At 40.4% G+C, this 15,961-nt stretch overlaps 1 protein-coding gene across 2 annotated transcripts in view; it reads right to left on the bottom strand.

Moving 5' to 3' along the window:
• Positions 1–15,961, bottom strand: part of MCPH1 (microcephalin 1) — a 235,243-nt gene that overhangs the window by 192,619 nt on the left and 26,663 nt on the right. For both annotated transcript variants that reach the window (XM_074947793.1, XM_074947792.1), the window contains one exon: positions 6,719–8,053. In XM_074947793.1, coding sequence (XP_074803894.1) covers positions 6,719–8,053 — 1,335 coding nt within the window. The remainder of the gene's footprint in view (positions 1–6,718; positions 8,054–15,961) is intronic.

Genomic DNA, 15,961 nt, shown 5'->3' with positions numbered 1-15,961 from the left:
CACTGGGCAGCACAGCATGGGGAGGAGATGATCAGCCCTCTGTGAAGAAAGAAGTAGTTCGGGACTATTTAGAAAAGCTGGATGAGCACAAGTCCATGGGGCCGGATGCGCTGCACCCGAGAGTGCTAAAGGAGTTGGCGGATATGATTGCAAAGCCATTGGCCATTATCTTTGAAAACTCATGGCGATCGGGGGAGGTCCCGGACGACTGGAAAAAGGCTAATGTAGTGCCCATCTTTAAAAAAGGAGAGGAGGAGGATCCGGGGAACTACAGGCCACTCAGCCTCACCTCACTCCCTGGAAAAATCATGGAGCAGGTCCTCAAGGAATCAATTCTGAAGCACTTAGAGGAGAGGAATGTGATCAGGAACAGTCAGCATGGATTCACCAAGGGCAAGTCATGCCTGACTAATCTAATTGCCTTCTATGACGAGATAACTGGCACTGTGGATGAGGGGAAATCGGTGGATGTGTTGTTCCTTGACTTCAGCAAAGCTTTTGACACGGTCTCCCACAGTATTCTTGCCAGCAAGTTAAAGAAGTATGGGCTGGATGGATGGACGATAAGGTGGATAGAAAGCTGGCTAGATTGTCGGGCTCAACGGGTAGTGATCATTGGCTCCATGTCTAGTTGGCAGCCGGTATCAAGTGGAGTGCCCCAAGGGTCGGTCCTGGGGCTGGTTTTGTTCAATATCTTCATAAATGATCTGGAGGATGGTGTGGATTGCACCCTCAGCAAGTTTGCAGATGACACTAAACTGAGAGGAGTGGCAGATACGCTGGAGAGTAGGGATAGGATACAGAGAGCCCTAGACAAATTAGAAGATTGGGCCAAAAGAAATCTGATGAGGTTCAACAAGGACAAGTGCAGAGTCCTGCACTTAGGACGGAAGAATCCCATGCACCGCTACAGACTCGGGACCGAATGGCTAGGCAGCAGTTCTGCAGAAAAGGACCTAGGGGTTACAGTGGACGAAAAGCTGGATAGGAGTCAACAGTGTGCCCTTGTTGCCAAGAAGGCCAATGGCATTTTGGGATGTATAAGTAGGGACATTGCCAGCAGATCGAGGGACGTGATCGTTCCCCTCTATTTGACATTGGTGAGGCCTCATGTGGAGTACTGTGTCCCGTTTTGGGCCCCCCTCAAATGTATGTATTTCTATAACAACACAAAAAGAAAAGGAATACTAGTAGCACCTTAGAGACTAACCAATTTATTAGTCTCTAAGGTGCCACTAGTATTCCTTTTCTTTTTGCAAATACAGACTAACACGGTTGCTGCTCTGAAACCTACTACAACACAGAACACAAAAAGTGTACAGTTCTCACTTATTAATTTTTTATTACAAATATTTGGACTGTAAAATGATAAACAGAAGAAACAGTATTTTTCAATTCACCTCATAAGAACTGTAGTGAAATCTCTTTATTGTGAAAGTGTAACTTACAAATGTAAATTTTGTTTGTTACATAACTGCACTCAAAAACAAAACAATGTAAAACTTTAGAGCCTACAAAAGTCCACTCAGTTCTACTTCTTGTTCAGCCACTCGCAAAGACAAACAAGCTTGTTTACATTTACGGGAGATACTGCTGCCTGCTTCTTATTACATCACCTGAGAATGAGAACAGGCGTTTGCATGGCACTTTTGTAGCCGGCGTTGCAAGGTATTTACGTGCCAGATATGCTAAACATTCGTACGCCCCTTCATGCTTCGGCCACCATTCCAGGGGACATGCATCCATGCCGACGATGCTCATTAAAAAAAATAGTGCAATAAAATTTGTGACTGAACTCCTTGAGGGGAGAATTGTATGTCTCCTGTTCTGTTTTACCCGCACTCTGCCATATATTTCCTGTTATAGCAGTCTCGGATGATGACCCAGTACATATTGTTCATTTTAAGAACATTGTCACAGCAGATTTGACAAAATACAAAGAAGGTACCAATGTGAGATTTCTAAAAATAGCTACAGCACTCAAGCCAAGGTTTAAGAATTTGAAGTGCCTTCCAAAATCTGAGAGGGATGGGGTGTGGAGCATGCTTTCAGAAGTCTTAAAAGAGTAGCACTACGATGAGGAAACTACAGAACCCAAACCACCAAAAAAAAAGAAAAATCAATCTGCTGGTCGCATCTGACTCAGATGATGAAAATGAACATATGTCGGTCTGTTCTACTTTGGATCGTTACCAAGCAAAACTCGTCATCAGCATGGACGCATGTCCTCTGGAATGGTAGCCGAAGCATGAAGGAACATATGAATCATTAGCGCACCTGGCATGTAAATATCTTATGATACCGGCTACAACAGTGCCATGCAATCTCCTGTTCTCACTTTCAGGTGACACTGTAAACAAAAAGCGGGCAACATTATCTCCTGCAAATTGTAACCAAACATTTGTCTGAGCAATTGGCTGAAGTAGGACTGAGTGGACTTGTAGGCTCTAAAGTTTTACATTGTTTTATTTTTGAATACAGGCTTTTTTGTACATAATTCTACATATTTAAGTTCAACTTTCATGATAAAGAGATTGCACTACAATATGTGTATTAGATGAACTGAAAAATACTATTTCTTTTGTTTTTTACTGTGAAAATATTTGTAATAAGAATATAAAGTGAGCACTGTACATTTTGTATTCTGTGTTGTAATTGAAATCAATAGATTTGAAAATGTAGAAAACATCAAAAATATTTAAATAAATGTTATTCTATTATTGTTTAATCGCGTGATTAATTTTTTTGAGAGACTAATAGCGATTAATTTTTTAATCGCTTGACAACCCTATATAAAACATTTATTTACAAGTAGAGGATTAAAAACGTTAAGAAATATAATATGTAGCTGTGGGATGGGGTATCTCTACCTCGCACTGGCCTACCTGGGATTGACAACACATTGTGGGCTGAAGAGGCCATGCCCCTTGCCCCTGATGGGCACGCTCTAGCTGGAAGAAGGATATAAAAGGTAACAGCCCAGCCCAGGCTGGACTGACTGAGGACGAGTGTGGACGTATGCTGCAGGCTCCTGCCAGAGAACTGCTGGAGCTCCAGACTGCCAAGGCTGAAGACACGGCATCTGAGCTGGAACTCCCCTCAGCTAGAGAGGAACAGAGCGACAGGAGGTCACTACCTCCAAAGGAACTGATGGAGCCGGAATCAAGGGTAGGAGGCAGCCCAGGGAATACGAAGATTGAAATGGGAAACAAGCCTGACTGGGTTTCATAAGGTCCTGGGTCGGGATCTGGTGGGGTAGGGTGAGCCGGGAGCCCCCTATCCTGCCCCACATTTACCGCTGGGTGCAGGCACGTGTAGGGTGGACATGACTGCCCAAGGGCAGCTCCAAGGATTCTGGGCACTAAGCCACACTGCCCTGGGAGCAATGGTGGCCCTATGGACTCTGGCCACTAGGCCAAGCTGCCCTAAAGACAGAGAACACCCTAGTTACTCTTGCCATTTGAGCCATAGCTACTCCTTTAAATTGTCTGCCTCAACCTGACACCCCGTGACAAGCTGTAATATAACCACACACACACACACACACACACACACACACAGCCTTAAAGTGTCTGTGTCTTTACAGAGGTGGAAAAATTAAGGTAAAGAAATTAAGGCTAGCATTTTCAAATTTGTATGTCTCAAATATCAGCAGTGCTGAACACCCAGGATGAAAGCCTGGCCCAACTGAAATCTGTGGCAAAACTCCTGTTGACTTCAAGAGAGTCCAGGTGTCGCCCCGCCCCCAGAGCTCCCATCCAAAAAAATGGGACTAAAGTTGCCCATTGTCACCACAAGCAAATAGCTGCGATGAAGAGATTTCAGGACTCCTGATTATTCAGCCTTGTGCTCCATCCACAAGACTATAGGGGACCAGAGCAATTTACAGTTTTTGCCACGTAAGAGAATGTACTGTTTCTATATTCACTATAAAGCATCTTTAAAAAACAAAAAAAATCACTCAAGTCCCAAGTTTGTAATTCAGAAAGACTAAAAAGAATATGAATGAATCCTATGTTTAAGTGTCATCTGAACAATTGAAGAATGTTTAATCTTTCTTAAAATCTATTAATGTTCCATTCCTTGCCTCACCTATCATTTATTGCTGGGGTTTTTAGGTAAGTAGCTATAGAAATTAAATAGATCTGGGCAAGTGTTACCATTCTAGACCACAGTACAACACCAAATTATCTAATCGCTATCCCTATCAAAAAATAAATCACAACCAGACTGATGGAAATTGTATTACTATAAAATGTATAGTTTAATTAAGTAAGTTTTACATAATTCGATAATTAGCAAATCCATTAAGCTTCCCTTATCTCATGGTATATTAATGGTCACTGAAAATAGTGTATACTGCTGCATCTCCATTAAACTCTTATTCACAGATGAGGAAACCACCGATTCTCTCCCTTGTGTTCAGTGCAAATGTCACTGATCACAAAGCACTGCAAGATGTTAACCATAGCTTTTCTTATTCCTGCACAGCTCAGGAAGAGACACGGACAACAGAGCCTTATAAAAGTGAACTGCTTAGGAAATTGTGCACAGTTTGCAAAGTCAGATCAGGGGACCTGAATTGTCAGACCCCAGATTTCACTTGCATGTAATGCCCGTGCACTCACATCTATGGCCACAAATGGTTTGCACATAAAAATTTTATCAACTGCTCACACAAGTCTTGATGGTGGAAAATAACATGCACAGGCAAAGGCAGAATTGAGGATCCATTGCAAATAAGTATCCTCTCATTGCAGTCAATGGGAATTTTGCCAATAACCAAAGGAAAGAGAAATATTTGGGGTCAAATCTTTTTTTCTCTAAGTTTCAAACTCTAGCATAAGTGTATCCAGAGCAAAAAAAAATTTTTTCAAGGGACAAATCTTTTATGCAGAAAGCAGATCAGTTCTGTCATCATGGATATTGGATTACTTTTTGTCTACATGTTTCAGGAGAAAGGTCAAAGATTTATTTTATCAGAGATTTTTTTCAGCATTTTAAAAAACACAGCAGTTTCCTCTCTGCTAGCTCTAGTTAATATTTGCATGTAACACTTTCAAACAATTACCTGGAACATAGGAACAAAAATAAAAGTTAACAAATTTTTACTATTTCAACATAAACAGTAACAAATAAATTCTCTTGCATTAGAAGGGAATTCACAATCAATCCAAAATAAAAATGAAGGCTTTATTTACAAAACATCAATATTTAATAACCACGCTGATTCAGTCTGAAAATTCACCACATTAACTACTCTAAAAGAGTAAGTGGGACTTGTGTTTCACATAACTTTATATTTAAACAAATTCAAATCTTATTCTTTTTATTATTGCTCCTTCCCTTTCAAATGATTTTAAACAAGGGCTCCCCAAACTTAGGCTCTATTTGATCCTGCAGTGAAGTCACAAGGTTGAACATGTGACATCAGAAGCACCACCAAAGAAAACAGTAACAATTGTAAATGTCAGATAACATCATTAGATCAAGCAAACTTGAGTAATGAAAGTTCTTAACCAAAAAACAGATTTTCAAACAGCAGCAGGAGGCAGAAAAATATAAAGGCTCAGTAAATTGATTGTATTTTCAAGTTTGCCAAAGTCTGAAAGGTCTTCTTTGGGAATTAAAGCAGAGTGCCCCCAAAGACATGCTCATTTTTGTATCTGGAGCTAGAATTTATAAGTCAATCAAAGCAATTGATGTAGATATCTAACTTTAAAACCACACAAATGGAAGAAGCACCTTTGAGGTCCTTATGCTTATCTTGTAAAAAGAACAAAGGAAAGGTATTAATTTGATGACCATTTTCTAAGCTTGGGTACCTGGCACAAAAAACAGATCTCCATAATCGTTTAGGTTTAAACTTGCAACAAAAGCTATTTTTTTTAAGCTATACAATTGTGGGGTACTCCAGACCTAAAAATATTGGTACTTATTTTATTAATTAAGCCAAACCAGTAGCCTGAGGTGTAGAGATACCATACATACAGCTATATTTAAGGTTCTCTGTCAACTTGGGCTTTTTTTCATGATTCATAATCAGCTATGTTTGCTGTGCACTAAAACTTTGCATGAAGTTTTTAATAATAAAATTTAGACATTCTAGCACTCTTTTACAAAAGCCTAACTAAATTTACAAAATGAAATTAACCTTATATGAAAAAGTTTTCCCATATTCAAAAGTCAAAAATATCAAATTTTAAAAATAGTGTACCCACAACAGGCAGTAATTTTTTGCAGGGAAATTCCTATGGTATCGTATCATACTAGTATATTCTAATACCAGAATGATTCTAGTAATTTTTAAACCAGCTTAAATGATTATCCAATAATAAAAAAATCTGATGACTTAAAAATTAAGCTTGCAACATAGTGAAAAACAAATTCTAAGTTGAATCCATCCATCCATATCTCTTGGACTCACTCCTTCACTTCCATCCACACCGATGGCATGAGTTACAGGAATGCAAGTTTTCAACTTATATTTTTATGGGCATCTCCCCCTGCTGATTTTTACCACAATTTTATTTAAAGGGAGTTTTTCCACTGGTGGATTAAAAGGAATATACACTCCAAATTAAGTACTATATAATATGGACAATTTGTAAAATCACAGTATAATTAACCATGATAATACTGTTTCTTAGGATACAGAAGAAAAATGGCACAGGGTTTTTATAGTGTGCCAAATACCAGGAAAAAGAAGTTCACATACTTGGACTGCATTTTTTGAGCAGGATTTCCTTCTTTTCTCCTGTTGACTTTTCTGTATTTGTAGAATCTGGAAAAGTAAGTGGGTGTTCTTTTGGCTCCACTGCACCCATTTTGTCACTTTTTAAAGAATCTGATGTCATCAATACAGTATTTTCTTCTGGTAGTCTAGTTTCTGAAAGCCATTGTTTTCCCTCAACATGGTAGTCCATTTCAGAATTTAGTTGCACAAGCATTTTTAATGCATCATGATGCTGCATCTTTGAATTTTCACTTGAATGGAGCAACTTACCAGTAGCTTGAGGGCAGCTATTCACACTAGTTCTGCAGGATATTTTCTGAACATTTTGATGCAGTTGATTCAGAGGGCTAGAATCCAGGGCTTCTGCAGTCTCAGTGTTTACTCCACCTGACGTGCAGTTTAAGGTCACACTTACTGTACTTTCTGAACATTCAGTTAGCTTGCAGTCACTCTCTGTTGAAACACCACTTGTCTCAACAGTTCTTTTCCTTTTTTTGGAAAGAGCAATGCACTGTTTATCTGACCCTTCAAACAATCTATCTTGTTTGTGGCTTAAAAAGTCTCTTTTGCAACTCACTTCAGGAGCACTTGGTGAATTCTGCTGAACTTGCAAAGGAAAGTTTCTTGCGTGCATTTCACTTTTCTTCAAATTAGAAGGTGAAAAAAAGTCTTCATATGAAGCTTCCTCTATGTCTGATGACTTGTTACGTGTGGTCATCGCTAGAAGAAACTCATTTTCAGACCCTCTCTTACATAATGCCAATGTGGTCAATTTCATATTATATTTTTCTCTTTTTGGTTTTCCCCTTATTTTGTATCGGACACTACAATCCCTTGTGTCAACAGGAATATTTATGTCACCCAAATGCATATTAATAGAATCTTCATTGCTCACTAATGAATCAGACTGATTACCTGTGGTAACTGCAGCAGCTTCCAACTGGACAATTTTTTGGGAAAGAGTGATGTGACTCAAGTCTTTTTGCTGGAGAAAAGAACTTTTGGTTGAAACCGATGCAGAAGTCAGAGTATCTTCACCACACTGATTTAGGTCAGGGGAGACTTTAGATTTTCTCTTTTTAGCAAACAGTTTATCTTCTAGAGGGCGTTGCAAAATTAGTTTTTTGCTTAAATGTTTTCTGTTAGATGATTTTGGAGTTAAATTCCCTTGGTCACTGCTTGAAAACAGAGAATGCTCTGATGCAGGTGTTGAAACGTAAATATCACTTTCAGCTGATGCTGGTTTCTGATTTTTGTATTTACAGTTTCCCCAAATGTCATCAAAAGTCAAGTTTAAAGAATCACTGATGTGTTCTTCTGCAAGACATTAACAACAGCAGTATAAACACTTTAACAAAATGGAACAGTAGAAAAGTTAGTGAAGTATGTGGGAAGTTACTGAAATAATTGTCCAAAGATTTAGCCACTTAACATTCACACAGCTAAGATTTTCACTTAAATATTGAAAAAATGCATTTCTGTATTTTTCTCTTACAATATTCACTTTATAAAGTGTTTGGTGGAAGAATGTGATAATTTTAAAGAACCTTTTCAGAACTCTAGCAAACCAATGCTCAGATACAGACTAGAAGAGTTTTGATTATTCTAGAACAGCTCTGAGAAACCTGAGGCCCCTATATCAATACTTACATTTTTTGAAACACATACTCATTTATTGCAATAGCTATGTTTATAATGAAATGCTCTCCTACAAGAATTACAGTAAGTCTATTAGCTGTCTTGATTTAAGTATGATATGGCTATTATCCTGATTAACTGAGTTGGAGGAGACGAGAGCTGAAACTTCACATAACATATCAGACACCTGAGACAGCAACTGAAAGTGAAATCCATATTTGTGCTTAACCGACATTAACAAAAGGGCACATACTAGATAAAAGACAGGACTTCAGTTCATGTCTAAAATTAAGTGTGACGTTACACTTCCATATTCTTCATAGAAATATGTTATTGATATGAATATGGTATAATTAAGATATACTTTATGCAAGATGGGTCTTGTAAGATATCATTGGAAAGGTTATAATTTACTGAATATGTTTATCCAATTTGTATGCATGTATCATTTTTGTATCCGAAGCTGGGAATATTGACCATGTCTCTGTATTTCAAATGTGCTACACTGGATGAGGCCAAACAATGTTAGTGGCTTTAAATGCACACAAACAAAAGGATTACTCCAGCAACTGTGTGCAATAGAAACCCCTCAGAGACAGCTCTGCACAAGGAGAACTGTTTGACCCAGGTCACAGCAAAAAAGCTTTCCAGCAAGTGGGGGGAAACATATAAAAGAGGGACAAATGACAACATGGGGGTCCTCACTCTCCCGAAAATACTACACCTGAAGAACAAAGACTGAACTGTGAGAAATGATGGTCCCAGGCCAAGATCTTTAGCCGGTGTATGAAAACCTGAGAAAGCCAAGGCAACTTGTGCTTTAAGAATCTGCTAGCCTGTTTATCACTCAGGGTGAGAATTTGCTAATTTGTATCCCACCTATGTAGTGTGTTAAACTCAGTTTGTGGCTTTTGTTTATTTACTATGGTAATCTGCTTTGTTCTGTTTGCTATCCCTTTAACCACTTAAAATCTACCTTTTGTAGTTAATAAACTTATTTTGTTTATTATTAAACCCAGATTATGTAATTTCTAACCGGAATGGGGAAGAAGTCATGCACATCTCTCTTCACAGTGAGAAAGAGGGCGGATTTTCATAAGCTTGCGCTGTGGAGATTTTTTTTTTTTTTTTTTTTTTTTTTTACGGTGCAAGACCGTTTATCTCCCAAAAGGTGTGTGCACGTGAGTGCTGGGGGAGCCCTCTCACACACAGCTGACTTCAGTCTGTGTCTGCAGCGGGGTGTGACCCTACGTGTGTGTGTGTGTGCGCGCGCGCAAACACACACACACACTGCAAGAGGCCAGAGAACCTAATTCAGCAAAGCAGGAAGAGCGAACCCAGGCTGGTTGAGCAGGAGAGGCTCAGTGAAATCCCAGTACATGAGGTGGCAGCCCAGAAGGGGGAAGGGGGGGAGGCCAACCCACCACATTAAGTTAATTTGAGTTAAAACAGCATCTGAAGCTTCTTCCTTAAACAATGCGGAAATGATTTGTATTATCACTTTAATCACTACCAAACTAAAAATCTATATACTGCAGCTCATTCTACTAAAGCATTTGAATTTTGAACATTTTCTAAAGGAGGTGCTGATGGAATTATTATTGCAGTTATGTAACTAAATAGAAATCTGAATTTTTCAGGGGATTATGGCAGTCTTTCTACACTATAATTAATCTCTCCTTTTTCTTTGCCTATCGTCAAAAGTGTGCTGGTTGTGGCTTTAGTGTTGCAACAGATTCCTGAAGGAACCTACAGTACAGACAAAAAGATGGTGATCATAGGCTACGGGGGAAAGAGAGAGGGCAGCTTCTTCTTTTATGGGAATATCAATACTGCTTTCCAGACACTGCTATGTTTATAACTGAAAGCAAAGCCACAGGAGGACAAAACATGACAATAATCTAACACATGCTGTATTCGCAGGAGCAGATCCACTCTTACATACCTATAACCCTCTGCTTTCTTATTATAGAATACCCACATGGTACATTAGTGACAGGCACGACATCTGCAAGAAGCATATGGTACAGCCTAGTGTCAGGAGTAAGACACTAGACAGGCAACTGAACTGTCTGCCATTATGACAATTCTTATGGCTGTGCAGATCTTATTTTCTACTTTGATCAATTGCTACAACCTAAATCTAGTTCTTTGCTCTTGCCTCCAACATAGAAGCTGCATCAAATACAAAAAATAAGCATGAGGCCATAGTTCCATGTGCCAGCAACAAGATTAATAGGCAGATGAGCATGAAAGAAAGCTGAGCAGCTCTCAGCAAGTCATTCCCTATACTGCACATCATACAAAGCAAGCATCTAGCTTCTTAAGCAGCAACCCTGATTACGATACTGCCGCTGATTAACCTGTAACCATAAAACATGAGCAAGAAAATGTAAAAACATACTGTCATTTTATTACTGCAATAGATTGCTGCATACTTTGGTTTATAAATTTCTCTCAAATTCAAACTTTTTTCCAGTGGCCTTCAGTAAAATATTCCATATGTTCATTACAGTATGTGTGGAAGTTTTGTAAGAACATAAGAATGGCCACACTGGTCAGATCAATTGTTCATTTAGCCCAGTATCCTGTCTTCCAACAGTGGCCAGTGCCAGATGTTTCAGAGGGAATGAACAGAACAGGACAATTATTGAATGGTCCCCTGTCACAGTTCCAGCTTCTGGCAGTTGGAGGGTTGGAGACACCCAGAGCATGGGCTTGCGTCCCTGACCATCTGGCTAATAGCCATTGATGGACCTATCCTTCTTGAACTTATCTATTTCCTTTTTGAACCCAATTATACCCTTCACAACGTCCCTTGGCAACAAGCTCCACAGGTTGTGCATTGTGTAAAGAATTACTTCCTTATGTTTGTTTTAAACCTGCTGCCTATTAATTTCACTGGCTGAACCCTGGTTATTGTGTTACTGAGTAAATAACACGTGTTATTTTTTGTGTTATTTAGTAAATATCAGTTCCTTATTCACTTTCTCCGCACTATTCATGATTTCATAGACCTCTATCATATCCCCCCGTAGTCGTCTTTTTCTAAATTGAACCATCCCAGTCTTTTTAATCTCTCCTATAAAAGCTGTTCGAGACCCGTAATCATTTTTGTTGCTCTTCTCTGTACTTTTTCAAATTATTACATATATTTTTGAGATGGGGTGACCAGAACTGCACATAATATTCAAGGTGTGGGCATACCATGGATTTACAGAGTGACATTATGATTTTCTTATTTTCTCTCCCTTTCCTAATTGTTCCTAACATTGTTAGCTCTTTTGACTGCCACTGCACATTGAGCAGATGTTTTCCAAGAACTATCCATAACAACTCCAAGATTTCCTTCTTGAGTGGTAACAGCTCATTCAAATCCCATCATTTTGTCTGTGTACTTGGGATTATTTTTTCAAATGTGCATTACTTTCCAGTTATCCACATTGAATTTGATCTCCCATTTTGTTGCCCAGTGACCTAGTATAGCGACAGCTCTTTGTACCTCTCCACAGTCCTCTTTGTATTTAACTATCTTGAGTAATACTGTTATCATCTGCAAACGTTGTCCCCTCACGATTCATCCACTTTTCCAGATCATTTGTGACGATGTTGAATAGCACTAGCCCTACTACAGATTGTTTTGTGACACTGAACCCCATATTCCTCAAAGATATATTTTTATTTATATATATATAAGAACATATATATAAATAACCCCATATAAATAAATATATATATATATATATATATAAGAACATATATATAAATAACCCCATATTCCTCAAAGATATATTTTTATTTATATATATATTAAGAACATTCCCACTTCGTCACAATCTCACATGACCTATCTTGCATAAAATACATCATAATTATGCCAGTATCATTCATATATATATATATATATATATATATATATATATATATATATAATACTGGCATAATTATGATGTATTTTATGCAAGATAGGTCATGTGAGATTGTGACGAAGTGGGAATGTTCTTAATGTTTTCTCTGAATGCTGTGTGAGTGCCTCAGTTTTCCCTATGCTGTTCTTAAGTATCTAGGTGGTGGGATAAGCTGGGTGATTGTTGCAGAGCCCTAGAGGGCCAGTGTGATGCTGTCTGCACAGAGAATGGCTGACGCCCTGTCTCCTAGCAACTGATGGCCTGGCCCCCTCCTCTGCAAGGTGCCACTGAAGATATTGGAGAACAAAGAGATCAGGTGGCCTCCTGGCCTGGAAAAGAGACAAAGGCTGGAGGAGGGGCTGGAGAGTTTCAGTTTGGAGCTGGCTGGGAAAATAGAGGGAGGCCCAGATGGGGAAATTGCCTCCCTGCCCCACAAGATGGACCTGACTGAGGGGTCCTGTTCTCTGTACCTACAAGCTCTGTTTTAGACCATGTACACCTGTCTTCTCATAAACTTTCTGGCTGGCTGAGAGTCATGTCTGACTGTGGAATTGGGGTGCAGGGCCCTCTGGCTTCCCCAGGAGCCCCGCCGGTGCGGACTCACTGCAGGAAGCACACCGTGTAAAGAGGGGATGCTAAATGCTCTGAGGTCAGTCCCAGAAAGGCCAAAGTTGTGTAAGCTTCTTGCCCTGGAGACAGTCTGCTCAGAGAGAGGCAGCTTCCCCAGAGTCCTGACTGGCTTCGTATGGAGTAGTTCCAGAGCATTGCCCGGTGACTCCGTGACAGAGATATCACTGGAAAGGTTATCATTTACTGAATGATTATCCTATTTGTATGCATGTGTCATTTTTGTATCTGAAGTTAGAAATATTGACTATGTATCTGTGTTACAAATATATCTACACCTGGGTAACGCCCACTAGACAAAAGACTCTCAGTCTAGATGGCTGGTTAGGAAGGGCCCATTCAGGTTAATGAGCCATTAGGAAAACAACAGGCCTTAGAAGAAGCTTATCTTTCTGAACCTGGGGACGCCACAAACAGACTCTGAGTTATGGCTACTGTAACATTACAGGGCCATGTGTTCAGTCACCTGGTGCTGGACTCCATCTTGGGATACCAGTGTTTTTCAACTGACAGGCGTGGGAACCAAGCTTTGAAACAAAGGGTTCCCATGATATGCAAAAGCTATATAAGGAAGGGGAGTGACATCATGGGGGTTCTTTATTGACTCCCCAACCCAGAGAGACTCTTGAAAACACCTAAGGAACAGAAAGACTGAACTGGGGGAAGTGCTGGATGCAGGCTGAAGGGATTTTTAACCTGTGAATGAAACACCTGGAGATTCCAAGCTGTAAGTCAGTGCAGCTTGCCCCTTTAGAATCTGAAACATGCTGGTATCTTCATTTAGAGTGAGAATCTGCTATTCATATCTGATCTATGTAGTATATGAAGCTTAGTTTGTGTTTATTAGCTAGGTAATTTGTTTTAATATTGCTATCCCTTATAATCACTTAAAATCTATCTTTTGTAGTTAATAAACTTGATTTTGCTTTGTCTAAAACCAGTGTGTGTGGGGAAACCATAAATCAGGGCAGAAAGCTTTTGGATATTTCCTCTCCACATTGAGGGAGGGGGTGAATTTCATGAGCTTACTCTGCACAGTCCTCTGTGCAGCGCAAGAAGGTAAAATTTTGGGTTTACACGCGGGGGGGGGGGGGAATGAGGTGTATCTGAGTAGCTGGAAAGTTCCTTAGCTGAAGCTTCCCCATGCACAGCTGATCACAGCATCTCTGTGTAACTGCAGCTGGGTGTGTCCCTACCTGCATGTGTGCTGGTAAAATTGCAGGATGAGAGAGGGCTTGGAAGGCTGGGCACAGCAGTACAGTGTAAAGTGAACCTAGGCTGGTAGGTCAGGGGGGCTTAGTGGTATCCTAGTTTCAAGTGGCATCTTAGGGGGAAACCAGTCACACTTTATTTACCTTTCTCCATTCTGAAAAAACTGACCATTTATTCCTACTCTTTGTTTTCTGTCTTTTAACCAGTTACTGATCCATGAGAGGACCTTCCCTCTTATCCCAGCACTACTTACTTTGCTTAAGAGCCTTTGGTGAAGGACCTTGTTAAATGACAGGTTTCAGAGTAACAGCCGTGTTAGTCTGAAGTCGCAAAAAGAAAAGGAGGACTTGTAGCACCTTAGAGACTAACCAATTTATTTGAGCATGAGCTTTCGTGAGCTACAGCTCACTTCATCGGATGCATACTGTGGAAATTGCAGAAGACATTATATACACAGACACCATGAAACAATACCTCCTCCCACCCCACTCTCCTGCTGGTAATAGCTTATCTAAAGTGATCATCAAGTTGGGCCATTTCCAGCACAAATCCAGGTTCTCTCACCCTCCGCCCCCCCACAGACAAACTCACTCTCTTGCTGGTAATAGCCCATCCAAAGTGACCACTCTCTTCACAATGTGTATGATAATCAAGGTGGGCCATTTCCTGCAGAAATCCAGGTTCTCTCACCCCCTCACCCCCCTCCAAAAACCACACACACAAACTCATTCTCCTGCTGGTAATAGCCTATCCAAAGTGACCACTCTCCTTACAACCTGCATGAAAATCAAGGTGGGCCATTTCCAGCACAAATACAGGTTCTCTCACCCCCCCCCCAACACAAACTCACTCTCCTGCTGGCAATAGCTCATCCAAACTGACCACTCTCCCCACAATGTACATGACAATCAAGGTGGGCTACTTCCAGCATAAATCCAAGTTTAACCAGAACGTCTGGGGGGGGGGGGGGGGGGAGGAGGGTAGGAAAAAACAAGGGGAAATAGGCTACCTTGCATAATGACTTAGCCACTCCCAGTCTCTATTCAAGCCTAAATTAATAGTATCCAATTTGCAAATGAATTCCAATTCAGCAGTTTCTCGCTGGACTCTGGATTTGAAGTTTTTTTGTTGTAAGATAGCGACCTTCATGTCTCTGATTGCGGACCAGAGAGATTGAAGTGTTCTCCGACTGGTTTATGAATGTTATAATTCTTGACATCTGATTTGTGTCCATTTATTCTTTTACGTAGAGACTGTCGTCCCCCCCTCCCCCTCAGACGTTCTGGTTAAACTTGGATTTATGCTGGAAGTGGCCCACCTTGATTGTCATGCACATTGTGGGGAGAGTGGTCAGTTTGGATGAGCTATTGCCAGCAGGAGAGTGAGTTTGTGTGTGGGGGGGGGGGGGCGGGGGGTGAGAAAACCTGTATTTGTGCTGGAAATGGCCCACCTTGATTTTCATGCAGGTTGTAAGGAGAGTGGTCACTTTGGATAGGCTATTACCAGCAGGAGAATGAGTTTGTGTGTGTGGTTTTTGGAGGGGGGTGAGGGGGTGAGAGAACCTGGATTTCTGCAGGAAATGGCCCACCTTGATTATCATACACATTGTGAAGAGAGTGGTCACTTTGGATGGGCTATTACCAGCAAGAGAGTGAGTTTGTCTGTGGGGGGGGCAGAGGGTGAGAAAACCTGGATTTGTGCTGGAAATGGCCCAACTTGATGATCACTTTAGATAAGCTATTACCAGCAGGAGAGTGGGGTGGGAGGAGGTATTGTTTCATGGTGTCTGTGTATATAATGTCTTCTGCAATTTCCACAGTATGCATCCGATGAAGTGAGC

This window comes from Natator depressus, chromosome 3 (genome assembly GCF_965152275.1).
Source record: "Natator depressus isolate rNatDep1 chromosome 3, rNatDep2.hap1, whole genome shotgun sequence".
Classification (NCBI taxonomy): domain Eukaryota; kingdom Metazoa; phylum Chordata; order Testudines; family Cheloniidae; genus Natator; species Natator depressus.
This window is presented reverse-complemented; position numbering and strand designations above follow the sequence as displayed.